This window comes from Carettochelys insculpta, chromosome 1 (assembly GCF_033958435.1).
Source record: "Carettochelys insculpta isolate YL-2023 chromosome 1, ASM3395843v1, whole genome shotgun sequence".
Taxonomy (NCBI): domain Eukaryota; kingdom Metazoa; phylum Chordata; order Testudines; family Carettochelyidae; genus Carettochelys; species Carettochelys insculpta.
The window spans coordinates 376,332,835-376,359,110 of NC_134137.1; the positions used below are offsets into that span (position 1 = coordinate 376,332,835).

General features: G+C 49.1%; 1 protein-coding gene across 4 annotated transcripts in view; it reads left to right on the forward strand.

Moving 5' to 3' along the window:
• STRIP2 (striatin interacting protein 2) overlaps window positions 1-26,276 on the forward strand; it is a 76,107-nt gene that overhangs the window by 28,367 nt on the left and 21,464 nt on the right. For 3 of the 4 annotated variants that reach the window (XM_074975873.1, XM_074975848.1, XM_074975855.1), the window contains exons 9-18: window positions 509-694; window positions 952-1,175; window positions 3,304-3,369; window positions 4,410-4,473; window positions 6,848-6,919; window positions 8,300-8,374; window positions 10,773-10,870; window positions 12,670-12,796; window positions 13,460-13,560; window positions 17,199-17,265. In XM_074975873.1, coding sequence (XP_074831974.1) covers window positions 509-694; window positions 952-1,175; window positions 3,304-3,369; window positions 4,410-4,473; window positions 6,848-6,919; window positions 8,300-8,374; window positions 10,773-10,870; window positions 12,670-12,796; window positions 13,460-13,560; window positions 17,199-17,265 — 1,080 coding nt within the window. The remainder of the gene's footprint in view (window positions 1-508; window positions 695-951; window positions 1,176-3,303; window positions 3,370-4,409; window positions 4,474-6,847; window positions 6,920-8,299; window positions 8,375-10,772; window positions 10,871-12,669; window positions 12,797-13,459; window positions 13,561-17,198; window positions 17,266-26,276) is intronic. The other variant, XM_074975866.1, reaches the window with a different exon arrangement.

Genomic DNA, 26,276 nt, shown 5'->3' on the forward strand with positions numbered 1-26,276 from the left:
GCTGGCCTGGCTGATGCTGGCCAGAGAGTTTCATACAGTGGCATAGAAAGAGCACGCAGGACGCCGGTGGGCAGCAGGTGAGGCGTGGGGTTTGCAACGTGTGGGGGAACCGGAAAAGGCCCCGCTGTGAGTTCAGGCTTTGGAGCCAGTGGGACTTGCCTGGCTGCGCTGGCTGAATCTTGCTTGGAGAGAGAGGATCTAGGTTTGCTAGTTGGTGTTGGGCCCAAGCCTCCAAATATTTGCCGAGAGGAGAAAATTACATAGGGAAGTACAAGAGGTGCCGAAGCTGTGTCTGCATTTCAAACTGGGAGTGGGATTTCCCCTGCCGGCTCCCACGTGCCGGCACGAGCTCTCCTTGCACTAGTGCAGCCATAAATAGCAACATGAACATGGGCAGCACCCCCGGAGGTCAAGGCTGAGCTGTGCTGGGTGCATCCCTGCTGGTTTCCGGGGGTGCATGCAGCCCAGCTCCTGTTCCCTTCTTTCTCTGTTCACCCCTGGCCTGCAGTTCACCCTGGGGGGGTTCGAAGCTCTCCAGGCCATGAAGGTGAAGAAGCGGGAGGAGCTGGGCCTACCACCTCTCCCAGAGGACAGCATCCAGGTCATGCGCCGCATGCGGGCAGCGTCGCCTCCCACCTATAGCATCGAACTCCTGGAGCAGCAGTCGTCGAAACGGGGGCACCGGAGCCGGCGGGTAAGAGCTTAGCAGCAGGAGAGCTCCTGGGAGGCAGCACATGGGCCCTGCTTCCAAAGGGAGCCAACAGGAGGGGCTGTGTTCAGAAGCTCCCTTCTCTTTGCCACCAGATAAAGAGATGAGGCCAAATGGTGGAAGTTCTTGTCCAGGAGAAACTGCAGGATTCAGTCTCGCAGCTGCTAGGGAAGTGGAGCCTGAGGGTTTGTAAAATCCTTCCTCCTCCTTGCCTGTGTCTCCTCTGTTTCCATCTGTGACAGCCCCTGGTGAAGCAAGACAGCCTGGACTTGTATAATGAGAGGGACCCTTTTAAGAATGATGAAGCTACCGCAGATGAGGAGGAAAATGATGACGTAGACAGCGGGATTGAGGGGGAGCTGGATCTGGTGGAGCGGGACGCGGTCTTCCAGGCGGTGCCGGCTCAGCGCCCTCCCATCGAGCAGGTGTCCTTCCCCAAAGGGCTTCCATGGGCTCCCAAAGTCAGGTATAGCCATTTTGTTTCATTGCTGTCTACCCCACCTTGCGTTGCAATGAGTTACAGGTTGAATGTTTGCCTGCTACCTGAGGGACCGAAAAGACCTTCGCTGTTTTCCCTAATTGGCCTTTGTCATAACGTGGAAGTCTCTGGTGTCGCAGGACGTAGGGTTGGTTCTTCTGTAGTGTTCTATGGTCAAGACCCCTTGGCTTGCTCCTTCTTACTGATGTGGTGGGGGGGCGGGAAGAAGGTCAATGATACCAGCTAGTGTTGGTTGCTCAGATGTGGGCACATCCCTGATTGTGTCCTTGGTGAATCAGCATTAAGAGCGTTTTAATGAGCTCACCTGTCACAGTTTCACAGTGCATCTCTTAGTCGCCAGGATAGTGGGCATCCTCCAGGGGTTTCACATGAGATCTGTGTCAGAGGGGGAGCCATGTTAGTCTGTAGCCGCAAAAACAACAAGAAGTCCTGTGGCACCTCATAGACTAGCAGATTGTGTGGAGCATAAGCTTTCATGGGCAAAGACCGGCTTCGTCAGATGCTTGAGGCCTGTGCGATCAGAGAACCTCAGTTGTAGGTCAAGCCTCTTTCTAAGGCTTCTGCGGTCCCTGAGATGTGGAGGCAGTGTCCTGCATGGTGGCTGAGATCCTAGCAGAACTGAAGTCAGTGCGAGTTTGGCCATTGACTTTAATAGAGCCAGGATTTGACCTGGGCTTGAAAATGCAGAGGCCCCCTTACTTTTCTCCTCCGGGAGCAGTCCAGGTGTTAAAGCTGACCAGCTGGGCTAAATCTAGTGGCAGCGAGGCCTGTTAACTGCATTGCTCACACGCTGGGCAGGACCCCGTTTCCCATGGAATAATAACGTATGTGTCTCTATACACCTGCTGCTGCCCAGCCTCATGTGTGTTCTCTCACTCTGAACTAAGTGACATTTGTCTTGGCTGCAGTCTCCCATGGAATATGGAATTTGGCTGGGTTCTTTTGGCCTCTGATAGCTTTGGCTGGTGGTAAAAACTCATGAAGTTGCCAGTGCTACAACAGGATGCACAAGGCAGAACCACCACCAGCTTGCTCTCTGTAGGTCCCATGGGGTGGACTTTTAGTTTTAAAAAGAGCAGAAGGCCCTTGATGATTTGCAGAGAGGTTGAATAAGGGGCAGGGTTTTACAGCATTGTTCTCAGCTGTACCCACATGTTAATTTACTCTAAGGGTTTCACACATACAAAACAGGAAGCGACTCCCTAGGAAGGAATACTGCAGAAGGGGATCTAGGGGTCATAGTGGACCACAAGCAAAATGAGTCAACAGTGGGAAACTGTTGTTTATTTAAAAAAATACATGAATCTGGGATTTATTGACAGGAGTGTTTGTGAGCAAGACACAAGAAGTCGTTCTTCTGCCCTGCTCATCACTGATTAGGCCTCAGTTGGAGTCCTGTGTCCAGTTCTGGGCACTGCATTTCAAGAAAGATATGGAGAAATTGGAGAAGGTCCAGAGAAGAGCAACAAGAATGATCAAAGGTCTAGAGAACATGAGCTATCAGAGAAGACTGAAAGAACTGGGCTTGTTTAGTTTAGAAAGGAGAAAACTGAGAGGGGACACGATAGTGGTTTACAATTACCTAAATGCTTTTTATGAGGAGGAGGGAGAAACATTGCCCTCCTTGGCCTCTGATGACAGGACAAGAAGTAATGGACTTAAATTGTAGCAAGGGTGGTTTAGGATGGACGTGAGGAAAAACTTGCTCACTGCCAGGGTGGTTGAGCACTGGAGTAAATTGCCTAGGGAGGTTGTGGAATCTCCATCGCTGGAGATACTTCAGAGCAGGATAGAGAGATGTCTGTTGGGGATGGCCTAGATGGTGCTTGTTCCTGCCATTAGGGCAGAGGACTGGGCTTGATGGCCTCTTGAGTCACCAGTTCTAGTGTTCTGTGAAAGCTGGATAACCTCATTTACATTGCTCCTGGTGGCAGCAATACAGGCGGCGTCTGATGGCCATAACGACACCACTGAGTGATACGGGTGGGTTGTGCATTGTGCACTGGGCATTTGGTGTTCCGTTTGCAAGCAAACTTGGTACTGATAGTGTGTTTTTGCCCCCTCTTCCTGGTGGTTTCTCCGGGCACTCTATCAGACAGAAGGACATCGAGCATTTCCTGGAAGCAAGTAGGAACAAATTCATTGGATTCACCCTTGGACAGTGAGTATTTGCCATCAAAGAGAATTGAGCTGGTTTGGCTTTTGCCAGCAAACAAAGTCTTTAATCCTAACTCCAATCCTTGCAATGTTAGCTGGCTTCTGGGAGGTGGTAACCCCTGCTGAATGCATAGGCAGCTGCGCAGCAGTTTTCAGGCTGTCTCAGCGCCACACTGCAATGTCAAAACATGTTCTAATGGACAGTGTTTGCTCCAGAGAGCTTATGGATGAATGAAAAACAGCACAAGCCTGGAGGAAATGACGCTTCGTGCAAGCAAGGGGTCAGAGTGATGGGTGGCCCAGATCATCTTCCACAAGTCTGATTGTGTTAGAAATTTCCCTTCTTGATGGCAAGGGGAGGAGAAAGTGATGGGAGGTGTGTAGAGAGCAGGAGAGGGACAGGCTAGCTGGAGCAAATTCTGTCCTCCAGAACATACATTGTGGCACCTGTGTGTGAAAGGCCTGAAACCTGCTGGCACAGCTACAGAAGAGCTGCCAGGACAGACACTTCTCATGGGCTATTTTGGAAACTTTCAGCTGCTGCTGGGTGGAGATGAAGACGACGGTTGGGGCTCGGTCCAGAGTTGTGTGGAAGAGGGGCTGGGGAGGCGGGAGGGAGCTAACAAGCCCTGCCCTGACGCCAGCTGTTGCTGAGCTTTGCCACCTCGAGCTGTGAGCTAGTTGTAGCTTGCAGGCATGGGACAGGCTGTGGGTTGCATGGGAACTTCGGCGAACAAGACGAGGCTGCGGGGAGGTATGTTGTGTCTCGGTGGACGCCCTCCTTTCTGTGCTGGGAATGACCCTGTGCCCTTCGGAGCAGAGCGGGAAGGTGCTGGGCAGCCGATCTTCCCTTTCTGCTGTGAAAGGGCAGCATATCGGAGTCATGATTTCACCTTGTGCCTTTGGTTGAAAGGAGACGAATGGAAGGAGTGGGTGATCGGTAGCCGATGAGGCCTTCTGATGGCAGATTTGCCTTGTCTGTTTTCTGAGCCAAACCCGTGTTCCTTTTGGGCTTATACCAGTCCTCTCTCTTCCCCCCTGCAGTGACACGGATACCTTAGTAGGCTTGCCCCGGCCCATCCATGAAAGCGTGAAGACCCTAAAGCAGGTAACGCAGAGGCCCTGTACCTTACGTGTCTTTGGTTATTCTGGTTTGTGGCAACTGGATGCAGGGGACGGCTTTGTCTGATGTCTTGTTCTGCTGGAACGCCACCAGTTCTTGCGACCTGCAGCACTGAGACGCAGCCATCTGCAGGATGGAAACTGGTGCAGAGAACGCTCCGGGGAAGTCTTTGGCCTGGATCACTCATGCAAAAGAGACTGGCAGTGCGAGCACAGAGCAGCTGGGGCGTGCGGGTTAGCTCACTTTGCAGCTCCGTGTTTGCCTTTCGGAACCTGACAAACGGAGTAAACCTGTTGGGATTTGAACTTCATTGCACCGGGGAGTTGAAGTTGCCTCACCCTGGGCTGCTAAGCCGCCCTGTGTACTGGAGACGCAATCCCAGCCAGAATTCACGTCACTCCTGAAGCCTGAACTTGCCCGTCCAGCCAGCACTTCCTACCTCAGTCTGAGCACCCCAGGGAAAAAAGTAACAGGGCACGTTCAGCCCTAGCTGTTTGGATGGGGAGCTGCCGGATCAGCTGTTTGGTGGCTGGGAGGAGGTGCGTGGGGACGGGCAGAGAGCAGGGAGTGATCGGTGAGTTGGATGACTGTGGGGAGGGGGCAGAGGCAGAGGAAGGGCAGGGCCTTGGTTTGGAGTCGGGGCGGGGGGGGAGTGGAGCACCCACCAGGAAATTGGGAAGTCAGCCCTTTGTACTCTGTCCGTACTGCATCCCAGTAGCCTGGTTGAGGGCGCCTGGCTATGGGAAACTAAAGGGCAAGGTACCCTCCCCAGCCACCCCTTTCTAATCAGCCCTCTGGGTCCCTGTCACAATATAAAGTGATGAAGTTGTAAGCGTTACCAGTTGGGATTGTTCCAGCTGCCCTGGGACCTCCCGCATGGCTTTGGGCTGTTACCCAGAGCAAACAAGCATTTGGAGAAGGCAGGAGAGTTTGTCTCTTCTCGTTCGCTCTTGAGGAATGTTGCAGTGCGCTGTTATGCCTTTGCCGGGCTGTGCCCCAGAGGATGCTGCATTTCAGGGCTCGTTAACGTGATCTCTGCCTAGGTAGTTTGTAACTAGGGATGTGAAATCCTGTTGAGTTAATTGACTGACTGGTTAAACGTTGTCTTTAACCAGTTATTAGTGTAAGTGGCTGGGCTGGAGTGGTCCCCCTGCCATGGACAGGGGAGCTCCAGCCAGGCTGTAGCACCCCTATTCACAGTGCACCAGGGCTTGGGGTTGCTCTGGTCCAGCTACTGCATCCCTGTCTACAGGTGGCGGATGTTCCAATGCGGCCAGAGTAGCCCCCTCTCTGCAGTGGTCCAGCCCGGGAGTACTGCAGGCAGGGGCGGTCCAGCCAAGCTGGAGCAGTCCCTGTCTGCAGGGAGGGGGATGCTCTGGAGCAGCCTCCCCAGGTGCCCTTCCTCCCTTTGCGGCCCCTCCCCCATGCCACTGCATATGGGGCTATTCTGGCGCCTGGCTGGAGGGCTCGTGTCACAACAGCCCTATGGGGCTGGAGCAGCTCCCTACCCACGGTGGGCAGGGCGTTAGTCCAGTCCCTGTTGGTTAACCAGAACCTGTAAGGCTCGTCTCTTTAGGTTAACCGCTTAAACATTGAGATCCCAGCTCGTGAGACATGTCACATCCACAGGAGTATCCCACACAGGGAGGACTTCTCGCACCTCCGTGAAGATCTTTTCTGGTGGGAATCTGTAACTCTAACCCTGCCCTGGCTGACCGAGAGTGTTGAGTGTAAAGAGCAAGACACGAGAAGTCGTTCTGCTGCTCTGCTCTGTACTGATTAGGCCTCGAGTGGAGTATTGTGTCCGGTTCTGGGCACCACATTTTCAAGAAAGATGTGGAGAAGGTCCAGAGAAGAGCAACAAGAAGGATTAAAGGTCTAGAGAACGTGAGCTATGAGGGAAGACTGTGAAAGAACTGGGCTTGGTTAGTTTAGAAAAGAGAAGATTTAGAGGGGAGGTGATAGCAGTTTTCAAGTACCTAAACGGGTGTTGCAAGGAGGAGGGAGAAAAATTGTTCTTGGCCTCTTGAGGACAGGACGAGGAGCAATGGACTTAAACTGCAGCAAGGGAGGTTTAGGTTGGTTAAGCACTGGAATAAATTGCCTAGGGAGGTTGTAGAATCACCATCACAGGAGATATTTAAGAACAGGTTAGATAAATGTCTACCAGGGATGGTCTAGACAGTACTTGGTCCTGCCATGAGGGCAGGGGACTGGACTTGATGACCTGTCAAGGTCCCTTCCAGTCTAGTGTTCTGTGATTCTATGAGAGGGAGATGGGCCCGTTTGTCACTGCATGGTGTGTGCCTTCTCTTTCGGCCCTGATGTTACTCTGCCTCTCTGGTTTGTGTGTCCCCAGCACAAGTACGTCTCTATTTTGGACGTGCAGATCAAGAACGAAGAGGAGCTGGAAAAGTGTCCCATGTCACTGGTAAGAAAGCAGCACCTTCCCTAGCTAGACTGTGTGTCAGAGCAGCCACTGTTGTCTTTTTGCACACACAGGTACAGACTGTGAGGTCTATAGGTCCCACAATGCACTGCTCCACTTGGTGGGAGGGTTGCATAAGATGAAGCAAGGGATGCTGGGACTTGTAGTCATTGGAAGCTGGATGTTTGTATTCAAGATGACATCAGTGTCACCAGACCTGTGAGATTATATGGGGAACCTGGCACAGGAGGGCAGCCCGAGTCGACTCCCACTCCTGTCCCGCTCTGCTCCTCTTTCCCAGTCTGCTGCCCTCTGCCTCACCACACAGCAGGAAGCAGAATGCCCCCGGGTGGTCCCCTTCCCACCACCGTGGTGCAGCAGAGGGCAGTGGGCTGGGTCAGAGCAGCAGCATAGGCTGCTGGGTCATTCTGGCTCTTTGTGCCGCAGAGAGCGGGGAGGGTGACCCCCCACTGCACCAGGCTCCCCAGTAATCCCCGGCTCATGTTGCTTGGGGGTGGGGGCTTTAGCAAGGGGTGGAGCAGCATTGGCAGAAGGGGAGAAATAGGCAGAGCAGGCCCTGCAGCTGGAGGATTGGCATCTCCGCTGTGTGTCATCAAACTCCATAGATTCATCTTGTAATATACGGAGATACACATCTCATAGAGCTGGAAGGGACCTTGGGAGGTCATTGAGTCCAGCCCCCTGCCCTCTTGGCAGGACCAAGCACCATCCCTGGTAGTTTTTGTTTTGTTTTTTTTTCCTTTTTTAATCTATTTGCCACAGACCCCTGAATGGCCCCCTCAAGGCTTGAACTCGTAACCCTGGGTTTAGCAGGCCGTTGCTCATGCCATTGAGCTGTCCCACACTTCCATTGCCTTCTTGGGGGACATACTGGCTTCCCCTTCTCTAAGGCACCACCGTTGTTGAGCATTGATCCCGGTTGGCCACCTGTCCCAGCAGCAGTTGTGGTGCCACAGTCAACCTGTGGAACTCCTTGCCGGAGGAGGCTGTGAAGGCCAGGACTCTATTAGGGTTTAAAAAAGAGCTCGATAAATTTTTGCAGGTTAGGTCCATAAATGACTATTAGCCAGGGGTAAAGTATGGTGCCCTAGCCTTCAGTACAAGGGCAGGAGATGGATGGCAGGAGATAAATCACTTGATCATTGTCTTCTGTTCTCCTTCTCTGGGGCACCTGGCATTGGCCACTGTCGGCAGGCGGGATACTGGGCTGGATGGACCTTTGGTCTGACCCAGTATGGCCATTCTTATGTTCTTATGTTCACTCAGTCAAGCTAGGCTGTGGGTGGGTGTGTCTCCGAAGTACCTTAGTGACTGAGGAACAACTCTGAGTTTTTCTTCATGTATCTGTCTGTTGCCTGCTAGGGAGAGGAGGAAGTCCAGGAGACGCCCTGTGAGATGCTCTATCGGGCAATGTTATACAACCTCCCACAGTACATGGTAAGTCTGTATCTTGCGTGTGTGCCCTGGTGGTTGAGATCATCTGTGCAGGCTTCCCTCTCACTGTGGTTCTCTCCTGACCCAGTGGGGACCCCTTCAGGAGTGAGATGCAGCTCTGCTTCATTGGTCCGCCTAACCCTTGTCCTCCCTGCTGATGCTGTCAAAGGATAATGAGGCTTATGGATGTGTGGGAAGTGGTAGATGCGGTATATCCTGGCAATCTCACATGATCTTCTCATTAACAAGCTAAAGAAATACAACCTTGGTGGAGCTACTGTAATGTGGATGCAGAATTGGTTGGAAAACTCTTCCCGGAAAGTAGTTCTCGGTGTTTCACAGTCAAGCTGGAAAAGATCTGAGTGGGATCCTGCAGGGATCGGTTCTGGGTCCAGTTTTGTTCAACATCTTCATCACTGAATTAGATAACGGCACAGAGCATAGACTTATCACACGTGTGAACAATAGTGTGCTTGGAGGGGTTGCAGACGTTTGGGAGGATAGAATTTAAAATCCAAAATGATCTCAGTAGACTGCAGAAGTGGTCTGAAGGCAATAGGGTGAAGTTCAATATGGACAAATGCAAAATACTCCACTTAGGAAGGAACAATCAGTTACACACACAACATGAGAAATTGCTGCCTAGGAAGAAGTAGGACGGAAAGAGTGGGAGTGCTGATGGATCGCAAGGTAAATGAGAGTCCTGCTAGGAGATTAAAAAAGCAAACGTCGGTCTAGGATGTATTAGCAGGAGCCAAGTAAGGAAGACACAAAGGCTGCGTCTACACGGGCAGCTTCTGTTGACAAAACTTGCCAAGAGTTAAAGCGCTCTGTTGAGGATCTGTCAACAAAAGTCAGCTGTTCAGTCAGCATGTTAGCCCTGTTCTTAGTCAGGTATAATGCCTCTCTTGACAGAGTGCCCCGTGTAGGCAGGTCTGTCGACAGAAGGGGCTTCCGGTTCCCCGGGCAGCCCTGTTTGCAGAGTTTTGAATCAGCCATTCTCTCTCTCTCAACAGAGCAGCGTGCTCTTTTGACCTGCTTTTGTGTGTAGACACTGTCAAGGGAGGTACTGCCAAGGTTTCTCCATTGACAGAGGCTGCCCGTGCAGACATGGCCAAGAACTGACTCTTCTGCTCTACCTTGCACTGATGAGATCTCATCTGAAGCCAGGTGTTCACTTCTGGTGCCACATTTTTGGGAAGATGTGGAGAAGGTCCAGAGAAGAGCAACAAAAATGAGCCAAGGTCTAGAAAGCACGAGCTATGAGGGAAGAGTGAAATAATTGTGGTTATTTGGTCCAAAAAAGACCGACGGGGACATAACAGCTTTTGTGTATCTAAAAGAGCGTTACTAGGAGGAGGGAGAAAGTGGTTCTCCTTAGCCTCTGAAGATAAGGCAAGAAGCAATGGGCTGAAAGCGCAGTGAGGGAGGTTTAGGTTGGACATGAAGAAAAACTTCCTGTCAGGGTGGGTAACCTCTGGAATAAATTGCCTAGGGGAGGCGGTGGAAAGGTTGTCATGGGAGATCTTTCAGGGCAGATTAGACAAACACCTATCGGGGATGGTCTAGATGTGTGGTTCTGATTCTGTGGGCCAGGACCCCAAAGTGGGTCACAACCCAGGTTTAATGGGGTCACCATGGCTGGTGTTAGACTTGGTGGGGTCCGGGGATAATGCCAAAACCGAAGCCCCACAGCCAGACACCAGACAGGTGTTGGAGCCCCACCACGCAGGGCCATAGGCCACCTCCATCAGTCCTGGGCAGTGGGGCTCATGCTTTGGCTTCATCCCCACTGCTCAGGGTGGCAGAGCTCAGTCTTTGGCTCCTCCTCGTTGGGGTCATGTAGTAATTTTGTTCTCAGAAGGGGAGTTGCGATGCCGTGAGGTTTGAGGCTCCCTGGTCTAGAGGGTGTATTGTCTTGCCGTGAGTGCAGGGGACCAGCCTACGCGGCCTCTCAAGGTCCCTTCCAGCCTACGTTTCTGTGATCCTAGTGTAGGAGGACCAGTTAGTGTGAACGCCTGTAACAGGGAGACCTGTCGTGCCAGAAACTGAACTGGAAACCACGAGCTGCTTCCTACGAGCCAGCAGACGGCTTGGGGACCCCTTCCGGGGACCACCTGGCTGAGTTTGAACAGGGTTGGTTTCCTATTCCCAGAACCAGGCTTTCCACCTTGCAGGAGGTCTGCTTACAGCTCCTCCGTAGCCTTTGCTCACCCGTTATTTTCACAAGTAACCGGGCGTGTGTCCTCCACATAGCCTGGGACTGATGGACGCCAGGCGGCAGCTCCATCACACGGGCTCATCCAGATTCCCTCCTCCACTCCATGAGCACACACTGCCACCTAGCGCCTGCTTTTTCTAACCGCGTTCGGGGCGTGGGGGGGTCCCTCTCCATCCGCAGATCGCTTTGCTGAAGATTCTCCTGGCGGCAGCTCCCACCTCCAAAGCCAAGACTGACTCCATCAACATCCTGGCGGACGTGTTGCCTGAGGAGATGCCGTAAGTGTGCGCGAGGGTGAAAGGCAGTTGAGTGGCACCGTTTGAGTGACAGCGCAGACTCCTGGTGGGCGTAGGTAATGCGCGATTTCCCATTTCTGGAAGGGCAGAATCCATGTGTCCCCTTGGAGATCCGAGCTGCTGTTTCCAGGGGGGATACTCCTTCCCGGAGCTTCAGAACACAGCCCCTCAAAGACAATGAAAAGACTCTGCCTGACTTCAGTGAGCTTTCGGTGGGAGGTTTATATATGGGCTAACTCCACTGACTTCTTAGGGTCCCGGTCCCACAGCAGAGGGGCCTGGTGTGAGTTTGCTGCAGAGCTGCCAAGGAACCACCTGGCATCCCAGCCACAGACACCTTCCAGGCTGCACCTTTGGCATGACTGTGTGTTAGCTGTTGGGTGCATAGGAAGTGGAGGCCCCTGCTGCAGGCGATAGGAATCTCAGGTACTTAAAGCCACGGTCCAGAGCAAGGAAGCACCTAAGTAGAGTCCACAGCTGCCAAAGGCCAGCACTGAGAATCCCTAGTACTGCTGTTGCAAGGTTCAAGCTTGCTCTACCTTGGAAGTGCCAACCCTCTCACAGGTCGTTGGTGCACCTGTCTCAGGCTGGCCTCTGGCCGTTGGCCCCGTGGCTGTAGCCAGAGACGCTGCAGAAGATTCTGTGACTTCCAGAGGCCAGTAAGTTGGGAGCAGGTAAAGAAACTGGAGTTAACCTCAAGGAAGAGAGGTCGCCAGTAGGAAAGGGGAACAAAGAAGCCGATCAGACATGCAGGGGGAGAACAAGACCAGCTGGCTGGGAGAAGCCCAAGCCAGAATGGGAAATGAGAATGGGTGGTGACCAGGTAGTGGACTAGCATATAGACAGGAGCAGAGGGGGAAAGAAGGCTGGTGACATCAGCTCAGCAGGGCTCTGCACTCACTTTGGGGGAAGTAGTGATTGCATGTGCCTTGCTCAAATAACAGGCTGGGCGCTGGGAGAGGGATTTGCCAGGACTGATCAGGTATCTGCTGGCTGTGGAAGGTGACTGAGCTGAGGCCAGGGCCACATATAGTGGCTGCTGAAACAGGGGGATGCAGGAGACATCTGGGGAGGCTTTCTCTGATGGCGGTGGAAGTTCTGCTCCCCGAGCACACCGGTAAACCCACATGGGTGTACAGCTCAGTGAGAAAAATTGTGGGCTGAGGAAGAGGCTGTGCATGGCAGCACATAGTCATGCAGAGGTGTGTGACCAAAATGTCTCTGAGATTCAGTGCTGGGTTTATTGTGGTGACAATGGCACCGCCACACCAGGCCCACCTTGGAAGGAGGTCCACAACGACGACACCAGCACGTTTTGGCACCTGGTCTAGCCAGGTGTTGCCCACAATTGTTCCTTTCTCACGGGTTCAAAGTACAGCGGTTGTGGACAGGAAACCGCACAAAAGAAAAGGCTGCTCGCTTCCAGAGGTCAAAATTGAACCAGCCGGTGCAAGGAATTAAGCTTTAGGTGGGGTGCATCACCAGGAGAGCCCTCTTCTTCCTAGCTCTGCTCCTGGAGCAAACATCTCCCCAGACTCTCCTCATGCAGTGGACTCCAACCTGTCCATGAGCCATTGTGCTACGCCTAGGCAGGAGATGCTGGCAGCAGGAGACCCAGGCATAAGCGCAGGGTCCAGCCTGTGACAGGTTCAGTAAAGAATCCCCTGCGTGCAGAGCCCATGCAGATCAATATAAACCAATGAGGAGAACAACAAAAAGAGCCCATCCTAGGAGTGTTGCTTGTCCATGGATCTGTCCCTCCCTTTCTCCTTCCAAACCAGCATCACAGTTCTTCAGAGCATGAAGTTGGGGGTCGATGTGAACAGGCACAAAGAGATCATTGTGAAGAGCATTTCGGCCTCGCTGCTGCTGCTGCTGAAGCATTTCAAACTGAACCACGTCTACCAGGTGAGCTGTCTAGAAGGCAGTTGCTAGCTGCTTCATGAGGCCGATGTGTTCAGGTCCATGTTTCCCAAGAGAGAAGCAAGTACTGGGTTCAGTTTGAAATACCTAGACAGAAAACAATTAAGCACTAATTGAGTATGAATCACAATTGTCCAAAATAATTGAGCACTGACAACTTTGCTCTGCTGTGGAAAGATAAAGGAAGAAATCATTCCCCCCACCCTATGGGAGTTTGCTGTAAACCCCTGAATAGTTGGGGTTAGAAAAGGAGTGCCTCTGTTTGTGGCAATCTAAATTGTGCTTAATTTTGTAGCCATAGGGAGTATATTTGTAAAGGCTGCAGAACTAAATGTTAACTGATAGAGAAATAAAAACCTGCGTGCAAAGCTGAGGAGGGTTGTTTGTAGCTGAAATTTGGAAAGGGCTGGAGAGGCCATTGGCAGAGAGAGAAAGAAAGAGGCTGTTCCAGATCTCACTCTTGCTTCAAGGGTCTTGGGAGAGAGATACAGGAGACTGGTACAGGACCTCTGGTGAGGTACAAAGTGGGAGGGGGTCTGTGAGGTCAGCTGGAACAAATCCAGAGAAGTTTTTAATTGGATCTGAAAATATGACTTCTGTTTGGTGGTTTTTTGAACTGCACAACCTGACAGCATGTCTGTTCTGCAGTTTGAGTACGTGTCTCAACACTTGGTGTTTGCCAACTGCATCCCACTGATCCTGAAGTTCTTCAACCAGAATATCATGTCCTACATCACTGCCAAAAACAGGTACAGCCCATCTGTGCCTAGAGGGGTTTGTGCATGAGGAGAGCTTACCTGTGTAGTCATAAAGCTGCTGTTAGGGAGGGGCTGTGCTCTAGGCGAGACAAAGGTTGGACCTCTCTAATCCAGCACCTGGGGACCTGACCAATGCTGGAGGAGAGAATTTGCTGGACCACGGGAGGTCAATATTGTCTAGCAGCATTACCAACACTTCCATTGCTTTCTGCACTCTTAGAAGTCATTTATGGGTAAATTTAGAGCTAGCTAACAGCACAGAACGCTGGGAGCCAGGACTGGTGGCTGTAAATAAGCTGCATGAGATCACGGGTATCTTGGCCACACCTGTGCTAAGTGGTTGTCCAGCTAATTAAAATCATACCAGATTACGGGTGTTGCCAGACTAGAGAGGTTCAGCCTGTAGCGAATACACTATAGGGAAACAATTCTGTGCCAATTAGACAGAATCTCCTGGGCCCTTTCCAGCTCCGGTATCTAGCATTCAATTCTTTTGGTCCTGGCCAGTTGGTTTTAAATAGTCACTGAATTGCAGTATGGTTTATCGGTGCCTTGAAATAGGAGGTCCTTTATTCTGCTTTGTGAGTGGAGATATTGGACTTGTTAATTAAATCTGTATACACCATGTGTGGAGGGAAAAACCACACACAAGTCCTGCATGGAGAATAGAGGAATAAGGCACCACATACATAAGATCCTTCCACTGAAGTGCGGTTCTGTCTTTTTTGCTCTCTGGTTAGTTGCTGGAAATGAGACAGTTGGAAGTTTTAATTTACTACAGGGCTTAGTTTTTAGCACACCCAAAGTGCAGTTACACACACAGTATTGATGACGGAACAATGAGCTGTAACAGCATTTGTCCTAACTACATCCCCTTCTCAATCTGAGAAAGTTAAAGCTGGAAATCAGCTGTTTGTGTAACACACATTGATTCGCTTGTCATCGAAAGCTGCCGTTCTTCCATTTGGACCCAGTTTATTGAATGAGCAGAAATTGTGCGGGTGAAACACCGTAAGCATCAGATTAACACCAGAGCAGTTGAAAATCCAAATGGTCCACATTTGTAAGAGTCCCGCAAGTGTGTGGAAGCTTACATCCAAACAGTTCTGCTTTTCACGAGAAAACACTTATGTTCTTACTCACTTTTATGAGATTCCCAAAAAATGTCTAACCATTGAGCCTACCCTGCTTGCCAGTCTGTAACTTATTTTTAAGTAAGTAAATGAACAAAATAATGTGGGGCAGCAGTCTCTGAAGATACATAAAGACTGTGTATGGATTTACTGTAATGCGTGCATTATGTGGAGTCTGCAATACCTTTTCGATCTTGGGATGTTATGCTGAAAGGACTCTGCTATAAGTACAGGAAGCCAGCGTATTGTTCCAAGATGCCCTGGAGATAGATTTAAAAGATGAAGAGCTAAGGAGGAGCACAAGAACTGCTGCTATTTGGTGAGATGACTGCTTGGTTTAGGTTTGTGCAAGTCTTAGAATGGGGGACAGGTGTATTTATTCTTTACTGACAACTTAGGCCTACCCTGGACTGTAATTCCCACCCCACATTGATCTAACCTATGCAGCAACAGCTACGCAAGGAGTGTAGCTGAAGTAGATGGATTTACAACAGTATCACGTGGTAAGTTCTGCAGAGGCTGCTCTCCTGTTAACTCTGGCTACTCCTCTTGTCCTGGTGGAGGACCAGAGTTAATGGGAGAGAGCTCAGAGGTCAATTTATCATGTTAAAGAAAGATGTGGAGAAATTAGAGAGGGTCCAGAAAAGAGTGACAAGAATGATTAAAGGTCTAGAGAATGTGACCTATGAGGAAAGGCTGAAAGAATTGGGCTTGTTTAGTTTGGAAAAGAGAAGATTGAGGGGGGACATGATAGCGGTTTTCAGGTATCTAAAAGGGTGTCAAGCCAGCGGAACCGACGCTGCCTGAGGAGGATGTACATGGTTGGGATTCCAGCTTGCTCAAGGATGGCTGTGTTGGTCACTCTGTCCTTCCATGATATTCCAAGGATGCGCCTGAGGCAGCGCAAGTGGAAGACGTTCAGCCTCTTTTCCTGGCAGGCGTACAGGGTCCAAGTCTCGCTGCCATAAAGGAGGGTGCTGAGGATTCAGGCTCTGGAGACTTGCATTTTGGTGATGGAAGGATTCCAAAAGACATCCTGTATGGTGAGCTAGCCTCTGGCAAAAGACCTCCCGGATGCCCCCAGTTGCGCTACAAAGATCTCTGCAAGAGAGACCTCAGAGAGGTAGACATCGAGCTGGACAACTGGGAAGAACTAGCAGATGACCGCAGCAGATGGAGGCAGGGGTTACACAAGGGCCTTCAGAAGGGCGAGATGAGGCTCAGACAGCTAGCAGAGGAGAAGCGGGTGCACAGAAAGCACAATAAGGACTTGCCAGACACCCACTACATCTGCAAGAGATGCAGCAAGGACTGTCACTCTCGTGTGGGTCTTCATAGTCAGAATAGATGCTGTAAATGAAGTCCTCAATTGAAACTTTAAAGGGCGCCATCCATAGTCTATGCAGACTAAAAGATGCCTACTACTACTAAAAGGGTGTCATAAGGAGGAGGGAGAAAACTTGCTCTTCTTGGCCTCTGAGGACAGAACAAGAGGCAATGGACTTAAATTGCAGCAAGGGAGGTTTAGGTTGGACATTAGGGAAAAGTTCCTAACTCTCAGGGTGGTCAAACAGTGGAATAAATTGCCAAGGGAGGTTGTAGAATCTCCATTGCTGGAGATATTTAAGAACAGGTTAGATAGATGTGAATCAAGGATGGTTTAGACAGTACTTGGTCCTGCCATGAGGGCAGGGGGCTGGACTCGATGGCCTCTCGAGGTCCCTTCCAGTCCTAGTATTCTATGATACATCAACCATCACTGGATCAATAGCTGCAGCATTGATCCACTGTGTAGTGAAGACAAGCTCTTATGTTAAGGGATGGGAGCCTGAAGGGGTGTTAGAGAGGTTTGCAGCTTTCACTCCGAATCGTCTTTCACTCTGAATTTTCAGTTTAAGTAATCGAGATCTCATTATTTTAACCTTGGGTTTTTTAAAATGTTATAAATAACTCATCTGTCTTGGCTTAATGGATCCAAATTACTGGAGTCTTTAGTAGCGTTCTCAGGATGTACTTTAGAGCAATACAAAATTGACAGGTTCTGTTGAGCAGAGAGGCAGAGGTGTCACGAGATTGCAAATAGGATGGGAGGTAGCCTGCCAATCATAAATTCAAAAAGCAGGTGCACCCACAAGACACGCTATTCAGGGTGGCTCACACTAAGAGAATGTTTGTTTGAGAAATCGTGACCTACATGGAAAGCAAGTGACTTCCTTGCAGGGCCCGACAGCCCCTGGCACACGGGGTGGGGAAGTCACAGCTGCACAGTTGTAGGCAGTGGTCGCTGTAATTAAAAGTCGTAGGGTTAGAAGGGCCATCAAGGGCCATCTAGTAGAACCCTCTGCCAAGATGCAGGATTTAGTGGATGCAGCGCGTTAGGGATTGAGCGCCTCACGGCTGATTGGGAAAAGTTAACGTAGACTTCCAGAATAGCTCCTTGAACACTGACATGTTGCTTTATGAATGACTCACACCCCCCTTCTCTGTTTCCCACAGTATCTCTGTCCTGGATTATCCGCACTGCACAGTCAACGAGCTGCCAGAGCTCACTGCAGAAAGCCTGGTAAGGAGAACATAAATAAGCCTTGTACAAGATGTTGCAGCCCCAGGAGTTTAGGACAAGCTTGCCGCTGACTGCAGGCATGTGGCATCACTTCCTTCTCTGGCTGCAGACCTGTGTGCAGCTTGGGCCTCTTTTGAAAAACACGTCAATAAGCAGCAGGGGGTTGCCAGTGGTTGAATCCTATTAATGTTACGGGCAGGGGGACGTGATTGATTCCTGGCAAAGTTCTGCTCTTAACCAGAAGTCGTCAATATGCATTTGCCATTAAGCACAATCTACTGTACACAGGACATCCATGGCCTGGAGACAAGTCATGGTAATGGAAGCTTCATAGCCAGTCATTTTAAGGGGACTCTGAAGAGCAATCAGGGCTTCACGTTTTCTCTTGTAGCCCTGGCAATCCAGAGAGGATGGATGGGTCAGGTAGAAGGAGGGATTGTGTTTGGTTGGAGAGTGAGGGGCGTGGAAGAAGGGGCAAGCTCCTCTTCTGAGGGAGTCTGACCCAATCCATCTTCCATGAGCCAGAAGTCAGTCCAGACTAGTGCCTCCTACATGATCTGTCCTTAAATTCAGTGTGGATAAGTGCAAAGGAATGCACATCAGAAAACATGCAGACGTGCCACTGAGTTGCATGTGTCACGGGTTAACACAACTGCTGCCCCTGACGGGAGCGGTTTCCCGGTCCCTGGAGCGGCGGGGAGCTGGGAACCAAGCTGCAGCCTGGTTCCTGGCTCCCCTCCACTTGCAGAGCTGGGAAACTGACCAGGGCGGTAGCCCTGGTCAGTTTCCTGGTTCCAAGGAGTGGAGGGGAGTCGGGAGCCAGGCTGCCCCTGGTTTGTGGCTCACCTTCACTGGCTGGAGCTAGGAACCTGGCCAAGGCTGTTGGCCTGGTCAGTTTCCCAGTTCTGCAAGGGGCAGGGAGTCGGGAGTCAGGCTGCTGCCTGGTTCCTGTCTCCCCACTGCACCTGGGAAACTGACCTGCTCATGGCTGACCAAGCACGGCTGGTCAGTTTCCCAGCTCCTGGAAGTACAGGAGTTCCTGTCTCCCCTCTGAACTTAACTCAAATTTTTGCTTATGCGGGTGTTGCAGGAACACAACTCCCATGTAACCTGAGGACTTACTGTAATCCCAACTGTACATATACAATGAGTTGATAGACTTAAACCCTTGTACTCTGTGTGGAGCGTAGGTCATCTACAGGTCTCCTCCACTTCACTCTGTTTCCGAACAAAGCTTCTGCCTGACTCCAGGAGTACCCTAGTTGTTGTCCTTCAATCTCAGTAGATCTTCTCCATGTTGTCCAAAGTCTTCCTCATTTGCATTTCCTTGGGGGTTCCATGTGAGAGCTTAACAGGCTATCCTGGATGATGGTTTTCTGAGAGTGTGGCCCAGCGATCCTCACCCTCTCTTGATTTGAATGTCAAGTGGTTCTTGTCCTGATCTGTTCCAGAGCTCCTCATTTGTGACCAAGTCTTGTCGTTGGATGAGAAGTATGTACCTCAGGCATCCATTTATGAATGTCTAGCTTGTCATTTGAAGACTTTTTAGTATGCCAGGTCTCGCATCCATACAAGAGGACACTCTTCACATTTGTGTTGAAGATCTGCAGTTTCATTTTCGCAGATGATATTTGTGCTGTCCCTATGGGATGGAGAGTCTTGAATGTAGCTGTTGCTTTTCCTATCCTGGCATTGGTATCCTTGTCTATTACCCCATCTCTGCCCATAATACTCCCCAGGTAGGTGAACTACTCCACACCTTCCAGGTCGTCCCCTCCCAGTGTGATGGTGTGGTTATTGGTCTGGTTGACACACACTGTCTTGATCTTTCCCTTGTTGATGCTCAGGTACATGTACAATGATGGGGTCTAAGTTAGCTGTTACCACTCAAGAGAGAGGGAAAAAAAATCTAACAATATTGGGTATCATTAAGAAAGGGATAGAGAGTAAGACTGAATCGTGTGGTCTCTGTATAAATCCATGGAACTCCTTCATCTTGAACACCACACGCAGAAGGGGTTGCCCAAGATACATTAGAATTTGAACAGGTTCAGAAACGGCAAAAAAACGATTAGGGGTATGGAACGGGTTCTGTGCAGGGAGAAGTTAATCTGACTGGACTTCTCAGATTGGAAAAGTGGGGGATATGTTAGAGATCTGTAAAATCCTGACTGGTACGGAGAAAGTAGATAAAGTGCTGTTTACTTCTGCTCATAACACAAGAACTAGAGGGTCACCAAATTAAATCAGTAGGCAGCAGATTTAAAACAAGCAGGAGGCAATATTTCTTCACACAACGTGCAGTCGGCCTGTGGAACTCTTTGCTAGCAGATGTTCTGACGCCCAAGACTATAACTGGAAGCAAAACCAACTAGATAAGTTCAGGGAGGATGGGTCAATCAGTGAGTATTTGCCAGGATAGGCCAGGACAGTGCCCAGAATCTCTGTGTGTCAGAAGATGGGAATGAGCAAAAGGGAATGGATGACTTGATGGTTGCCTGTTCTGTTCATTCTCGGACACTGGGCTTGATGGCCCTGTGGTCTGACCCAGTACGGTCATTCTTGTATTCCAAGCCTTAGCCCATCCAGTGATTCACCCGGTTGCTATTTAGCGTTGTGACACTTGACAGCATCAGACGGAGGTGGGAATGGGTCTCTAGATATGAAGGATCAAATTCTGCTCTCCGGTATTAGCCGAGGGCCATCATCAAACTGTTTGTGTACCTAGGGGCAGAAGTGAGCCCTCACCCTCTAATGCAGCTGAGTTTTTAGTTTTTTGGCCTCTACCATAATGCAAACAGCAAATGGCCACCGTTGTTACAGGGCCTGCAGTATTTCAGCGTGAGTAAAAGGAGACCCTGTGGGCTAACAGTATTCCCAAAGCTGTGTTGCAAACCCTCTGATGCTGCTGCCAGAAAATCAGCTGACCGAGCTAAATTATTTCCAAGCTTCTTCCAACAGGCAGGTGAAAAGAGAACCTCTGTGTTCGTTCCCTGGTGTTGAGGAAAAGGAGAAGTTCTGCTTTTCAGAAGATCTCGTACACAATACAGAACATAAGGACCTACGCACATGCTTCCTCGGTTCGCCAGATTTTGTGGGTTTAAACCAGGGGTGGGAAACCTAAGACCTGCGGCCTGGATCCAGCCAATGTCTGGCCTGGATCTGGCTAGCGAGGGTCTGGGCTTAGCCCCCCGACTCTGATCCTCCCACAGCAGGGAGCCTGCACTAGCACTCCTGCTCTGCGGCCCCTCCACCTGTGTGTGGCTGGAAGGTGAACACTGGCTCCCTGCTGCAAGGGGGCAACGCTGAGCTTCCTGGGCCCAATCCAGACAAGCTGGGGCCAGATCCAGCCCCCAGGTTCTGCCTGGCAGGGAAGAATGTGGCCCTGTGTTCAGCTATGTCCCTTCCCCTGTGGCTGAGAGAACAGCAGTGCAGGGAACCGCTGACCTGGAGGCTTTCCCCTCTGCAGCCAAATCGGAGCAGTGGGCAGGGAGGTGTGGTGGGGAGTGGCGAAGCGAGACAGAGCCACGTGTGCCCCCAGGGAGCTGCACAGGTAAGCACCTTACCTCCATCTCCCTCATGCACCCTCCCTTCTGCCCAGCCTGCTTCCTGGCAGCCTCCTGCACATGAAACCCCTCCTTTTGTGTCCACTGTGGAGCTGGAGGTGGTGGGGTCCACAAAATCTACTTGCCCCAGGCTTCCAGAAAAATTAATCGGGCCTAGGGGCAGCCCTGCACTTGGGTCGTTACTGTCCCCTGCCCTGTGGAGCTGGAGTGCAAGGGGAGTGAGGTGCCTCAGTCAGGGGCCACATCAGTCCAGGGTTGGGGTGTATTTGGTTCTCTTGTGTGTGGACCCCCAACTTATTTGCCCCCTGCTCCAGAACAGTTCCCCACCTCTTGTTTAAGCTGCAAGGCACTTTGTCTTCACTTTCTCTGAGACAATGGTGACATCTAGTGGCTAGTTCTGTTAACTGCCTCTATTTCATTAATGGGCAATTACTTGTTACCAATTAAGATCATCTTCCATGGGAGATATGGCTCCTCAGATGGCTGATCTTTGATCTGCAAGTTCTGTGACAGCAGGAACAGATGCTTCTGGGTATGGCAGGGGGCTGCTGATCATTAGTGAAAGCTCTCTTCTTCCTCCTGTTCTCTTCAGCTTCTTGGTCAGCAAGTTCAAAATGCCTCGGACCATTGCATTGGACTTCTCTTGCTGCTGTCCCTGGAGAGCAGAGAAACCTTCCAGCCCACTCCTCTGGAGTGTTGTACACACCCATTTGGAGTTGGGGAGCAACCTCTCTCCTTCTCTTTATCCTGTTACTCATGCTCATTTCCTAGAACTGGAAGGGACCTTGGGAAGTCATATAGTCCAGTCCCCTTCCCTCTTGGCAGGACCAAGCACCATCCCAGACATCTGTTTGCCCCAATCCCTAAATGGCCTCCTCAAGGATTGAGCTCACAACCCCAGGTTTAGCAGGCTAATGCTCAAACCTCTGAGCTATCCCTCCTCCCGTGCCTCACACAGCGCACAGTCAACCTGTGGAACTCCTTGCCAGAAGATGTTGCGAGGTCTAAGACTATAACGTGATGCAAAAACCGAGCTAAGTTAGTTCCTGGAGGATAGTTCCATCAATTGCTTTTCGCCGGGATGGGCAGGGTTGCATCCCTCTGTTTGGCAGAAGCTAGGGTTGCACCACAGGAGATGATCACTCAGTAACTGCCCTGTTCTGTTCACTCCCTCTGATGCACCTGGCATTGGCTGCTGTCACAAGATGGGAGACTGATCTGACCTGGTATCATTCTTGTATTATCCCTGAACTGGTGGCCAGGCAGGGATACAGTTCTCCAGAGAAGTAGAAGAGCTTCTCTTTCCATTCCCTGATAGTGGATGTGGCAGGGCTCCTGTTCTGCAGAGGGGCAGGGAAGCAGCTCCTTTCCCTGCCTGTGGAAAGGAGAGAAGGGGCTGGGTAAGCTTTTGCCTCTGCTTTTCCTCAGTTACAAGTTGATGGGAATTCTCTGCAATAAGCATAAGACAAGGATACTGAAGAGCAAAGTGTATAAGATCATGCTTAGATGGTAGACCTTCCATGATGCACATCAGAATGCTAGCCAGTGAGGAAAAGAACTTCTTTTCACTGCTAAATTGAAAATACTCAGGTAGACACTGAGTAAGACGAAGATGGATTGACCATCTAGTGAAATGGTACAAGCCGTCATGCAGAGATGAAGAAATAGGACGGAAGATCGGTGAAGATGGAATTGAACTAGAAAGTGTAGAGAAGTTCACATATCTGGGGAGCAACATAATGTATGCTGTAGACTGTAAGAAGGAAATAGCAACTAGAATAGTGAAAGCAAGAGCAAGTTTGAACGCAATGGATAAGATCTGAGAAAGCAAAGCGATTAGCTTAAGAACGAAGCTGAGTGTCTTGAAAACGTGTGCATTCAGCATCATGTTGTATGGATGTGAGACGGGTGGTAACGAAAGATTCGAAAAGAAGAATATTGACGTTTGAAAGGAGTTGTTATAGAAAGATTCTGAGAATAGGATGGATGCAGAAGGTCACCAGTGAGGAATTATATAGAAAGATACAGCCGAAAGAGAACCTGCTGCAGAAGGTTATAAAACGGAAGCTACAACTATCTGGGCATATTTGCAGAATGAATGACAAATGAAAAATCAAGACTCTGGCATAATGGATGGTTCGAATAGGAGAGGCAGACCCCACAGAGAAAGGATAGATGATATAGTGGATTGGTGCAGAGCTACTCTCCAGAAATTAAGCCACTCCGCACTGGACAGGGAAAGGGGGAAAGGAATAGTGAGAGAGGCATCAGACACCAATGGGTGCTGAGCGCACAGTTATTGATGATGACCATACAGATAGTACCCCTCACAGAAAAGTTGAGGGAGTGTTGACTGTGGTGGCCAGGTCACGCAAGATGATAAGACAAAGGATATGGACAGCAAGAAACGCTAGTCACAAGACAAAAATCACAATGAAGACCTTGGAAAAACATGGTTCACAACGTGGAAGGCGAATATGAAGAAGGTCGGTGTCGGCTTGAAAGGTACACTCAGCAGGAACGCCTGGCAATGCAGAAGGAGATACCAGTCACAACTAACTGGAGACAGTAAAGGCAAAGAAGACGACAGTGTGCTTGTCAGTAAAGAAGTGGATATAAGAGAACGACTTGATGTTATTTAGATTTACAAAAGGCAAAGGTCCTCTGTGAGAGTCTACTAAGAAGCTAGGTGTAGTCTGTGGCTGAGAGGCAGACTATTGTCATGGCTCCAAAACTGGTCAGAAGACAAAAGGAAGAGAGATTAAATGGTCAGTTTTCATCATGGTGAAATGTTAATGTGAGGGCCTTAGGGAACATATTAATAATCTGAAAAAGAGGTGAATAGTGCAGTAACAAAATTTGCAGGTGACACAATGTTATTTTTGTCATTTGGGAGCAGAGAGAACTGTGAGGACCTTCAGAGCAGGGTAGATAAAATAGCATATTTTTATTTAAACCATTTTTTATTTTATTTAAATCACAATTTTTTTCTTTTTAATAATAACCCTGTTAATGAAGTCTGAATGCAATACAAAATACTTTGAGATCTAAACTTATTATGAAATCTTAAAATGTGTAAGTATGTTCAATCTAGTGGAAACTTTGAGTCAAAGGCCATTTTTTCTATATAGAGAGAGACTGGAAAATGTCTGAGTTTTGAGGTCAGGCTTTATAAATATGGCACAATAGGTCAGTCTAAGTAGCTTAGTAGACAGTCTCATTTTCAAGAGCTTTAGGCAAGTAAGAACTTTAGCTCCCGTCACTTTCACTTAGGCATATTAGAAATTTTTTCCCAGGCTGACCTAAAATAATCAGTTTAATTCACTGGCTACAGTTAATCCCTCTGTTGAATAAATCATTCTGTTATAAACGTGAAGTATGTTTTGATAAGAGAAATGTTTGTGTCCAAAACACTTAAGGTTATTTTAATAAAAATAAATTTTGTATGTTCTTTTGTCTTTAAATTCTGGTTACCAGCATAATACAGCTTGACGCAAATAATGAGGAAAACATTAATTATCTATGAAATAAGCAATATAGAGGTTGTCATATTCTAACATACTAAAATGTACAATTAATAAGAATTTAAATATATTAAACTATATATAATTGTTCAAATAAATATGTACAACAAGACCTCAAAGTTGCAAACGCCTTGGGAATGGAGGTTGTTTGTAACTCTGAAATGTTTATAATGCTGAACATACCATTAGACAAGTTTACAACTAAACATTAACTTAATGCAGCTTTAAAACTTTACTGTGCGGAAGGAAAACGCTGCTTTTAATCTTAGTTTAAATGACACAAGCCACAGAAACAGTTTTCTTACCTTGTCAACTCTTCTAAATCCCCCCACCACTTTTTTATAGTAATTTATGTATTGCTCACTGTATTCTACTTGCTCTCCCCAGCCTGCCGCTACCTGATCAGACATCTGATTCTAAATGAGATGTGTGCTTGAGGGGTCAGTTTATAATTTTGAAACTCGTAACTCTGAGGTTCAGTTGTAGTTATAGCATACCTTACTTGGTAACAAAAAGATGCACCAAAGCTAGTGCAAAGTGTCTATTTAGTTGTAATCAGCATGGTTGAATGGTCACGTCAACTAATGAGTGCAGTTTCCTTTAGAAAATAACTGAGGTATAAATGGAGGAGTTGATTTAAAATGGGTGATCTAAATTGAGACTTTCCGCTTGGTGATTTAAATTGCTTTGATATAAATCAATGTGCCTTCCTTCAGAGTGATCTAAACAAGCCAGGGGAATGGTCAGGATGGTGGCAGATTAAATTCAAGGTTAACCAGTGTATGAGAATTGGAAGCACATTAGAGGGGGGGAAAAGACTCTACCTGTACACTATATCGGGTTCTAAAAGGAACAGATCAAGTCAAGAATGGAACCCAAGTGTCACTGTGGACAGCTCTAAGCAACCTCTGTTCTGTGCACAGTTGAGAGCCAAAAAAAGCAGGCAAGATGTTGGGTTATATAAGGAATGGGATGGAGAATAATAGAGAGGCTCTTGTAATACCTTTATATAAATCTATGGGGCAGCCTGTCCTGGATATTTTTCCCCATGACCGTCGCTCCCTGGCTATAAAAAGTTTTGCAGAACTAGAGGGGTTCAGGAAAGATTGACGAGAATGATCAAAGGTCTGGAAAACATACGCCGGTTACTGATTGAAAAGAATATTTATTTGCCATAGAAAGGAGGCATATTAGAGGAGACAGGTAGATTGGGAGCTTCTTTCTCATTGCCTGATCATGCATGAACGAGGGGGCAGTCAATGAAACGTGAAGAACAAGGAAAGGCAGAACCAGTATTGTTTCATACAGTGTGCAATTATACTGTTGAACTCACTGGCACAGGAAATAGTTGAGAAACAGAATTTAAAAAGATTAAGAATGGGATTCTGCTCTTCAATGGATATCAAGTACAGGCTGAACCTCTCTAGGGTGAGACCTGATTGGAGCTGAGCAAGAGAATTTGCTGGACCACATGGGAGGTCAATATAATCTAGCACATTACCAACACTTCCACTACTTACTGGGCTCTTAGAAAATATTTAGGGGTGAATTAGAGCTGGATGCAGAAGGTTACCAGTGAGGAATTGCGTAGGAAGATAAAGCCAACAGAGAACCTACTGCAGAAGGTAGTACAACGGACGCTATAGGTATCCGGGCATATCTGCAAAATGAACAATGAGCAAAAAGTCTAGACTCTGGTATTCAGCATAATGGACAGCATGAATAGGAGAGGCAGACCCCACAGAGAATGGATAGATTGTTGTGGAGCTAGTCTACAGAAACTAAGCCACTCCTCACTGGACGGGGAAAGATGGAAGGAAGTAGGGAGGCATGGGACATCAGTGAGCACTGAGCCCATAGCCGATGATGATGAAATTAGAGCTAATTAACAGCACGGAACACAGAGACGGGACTGCTGACT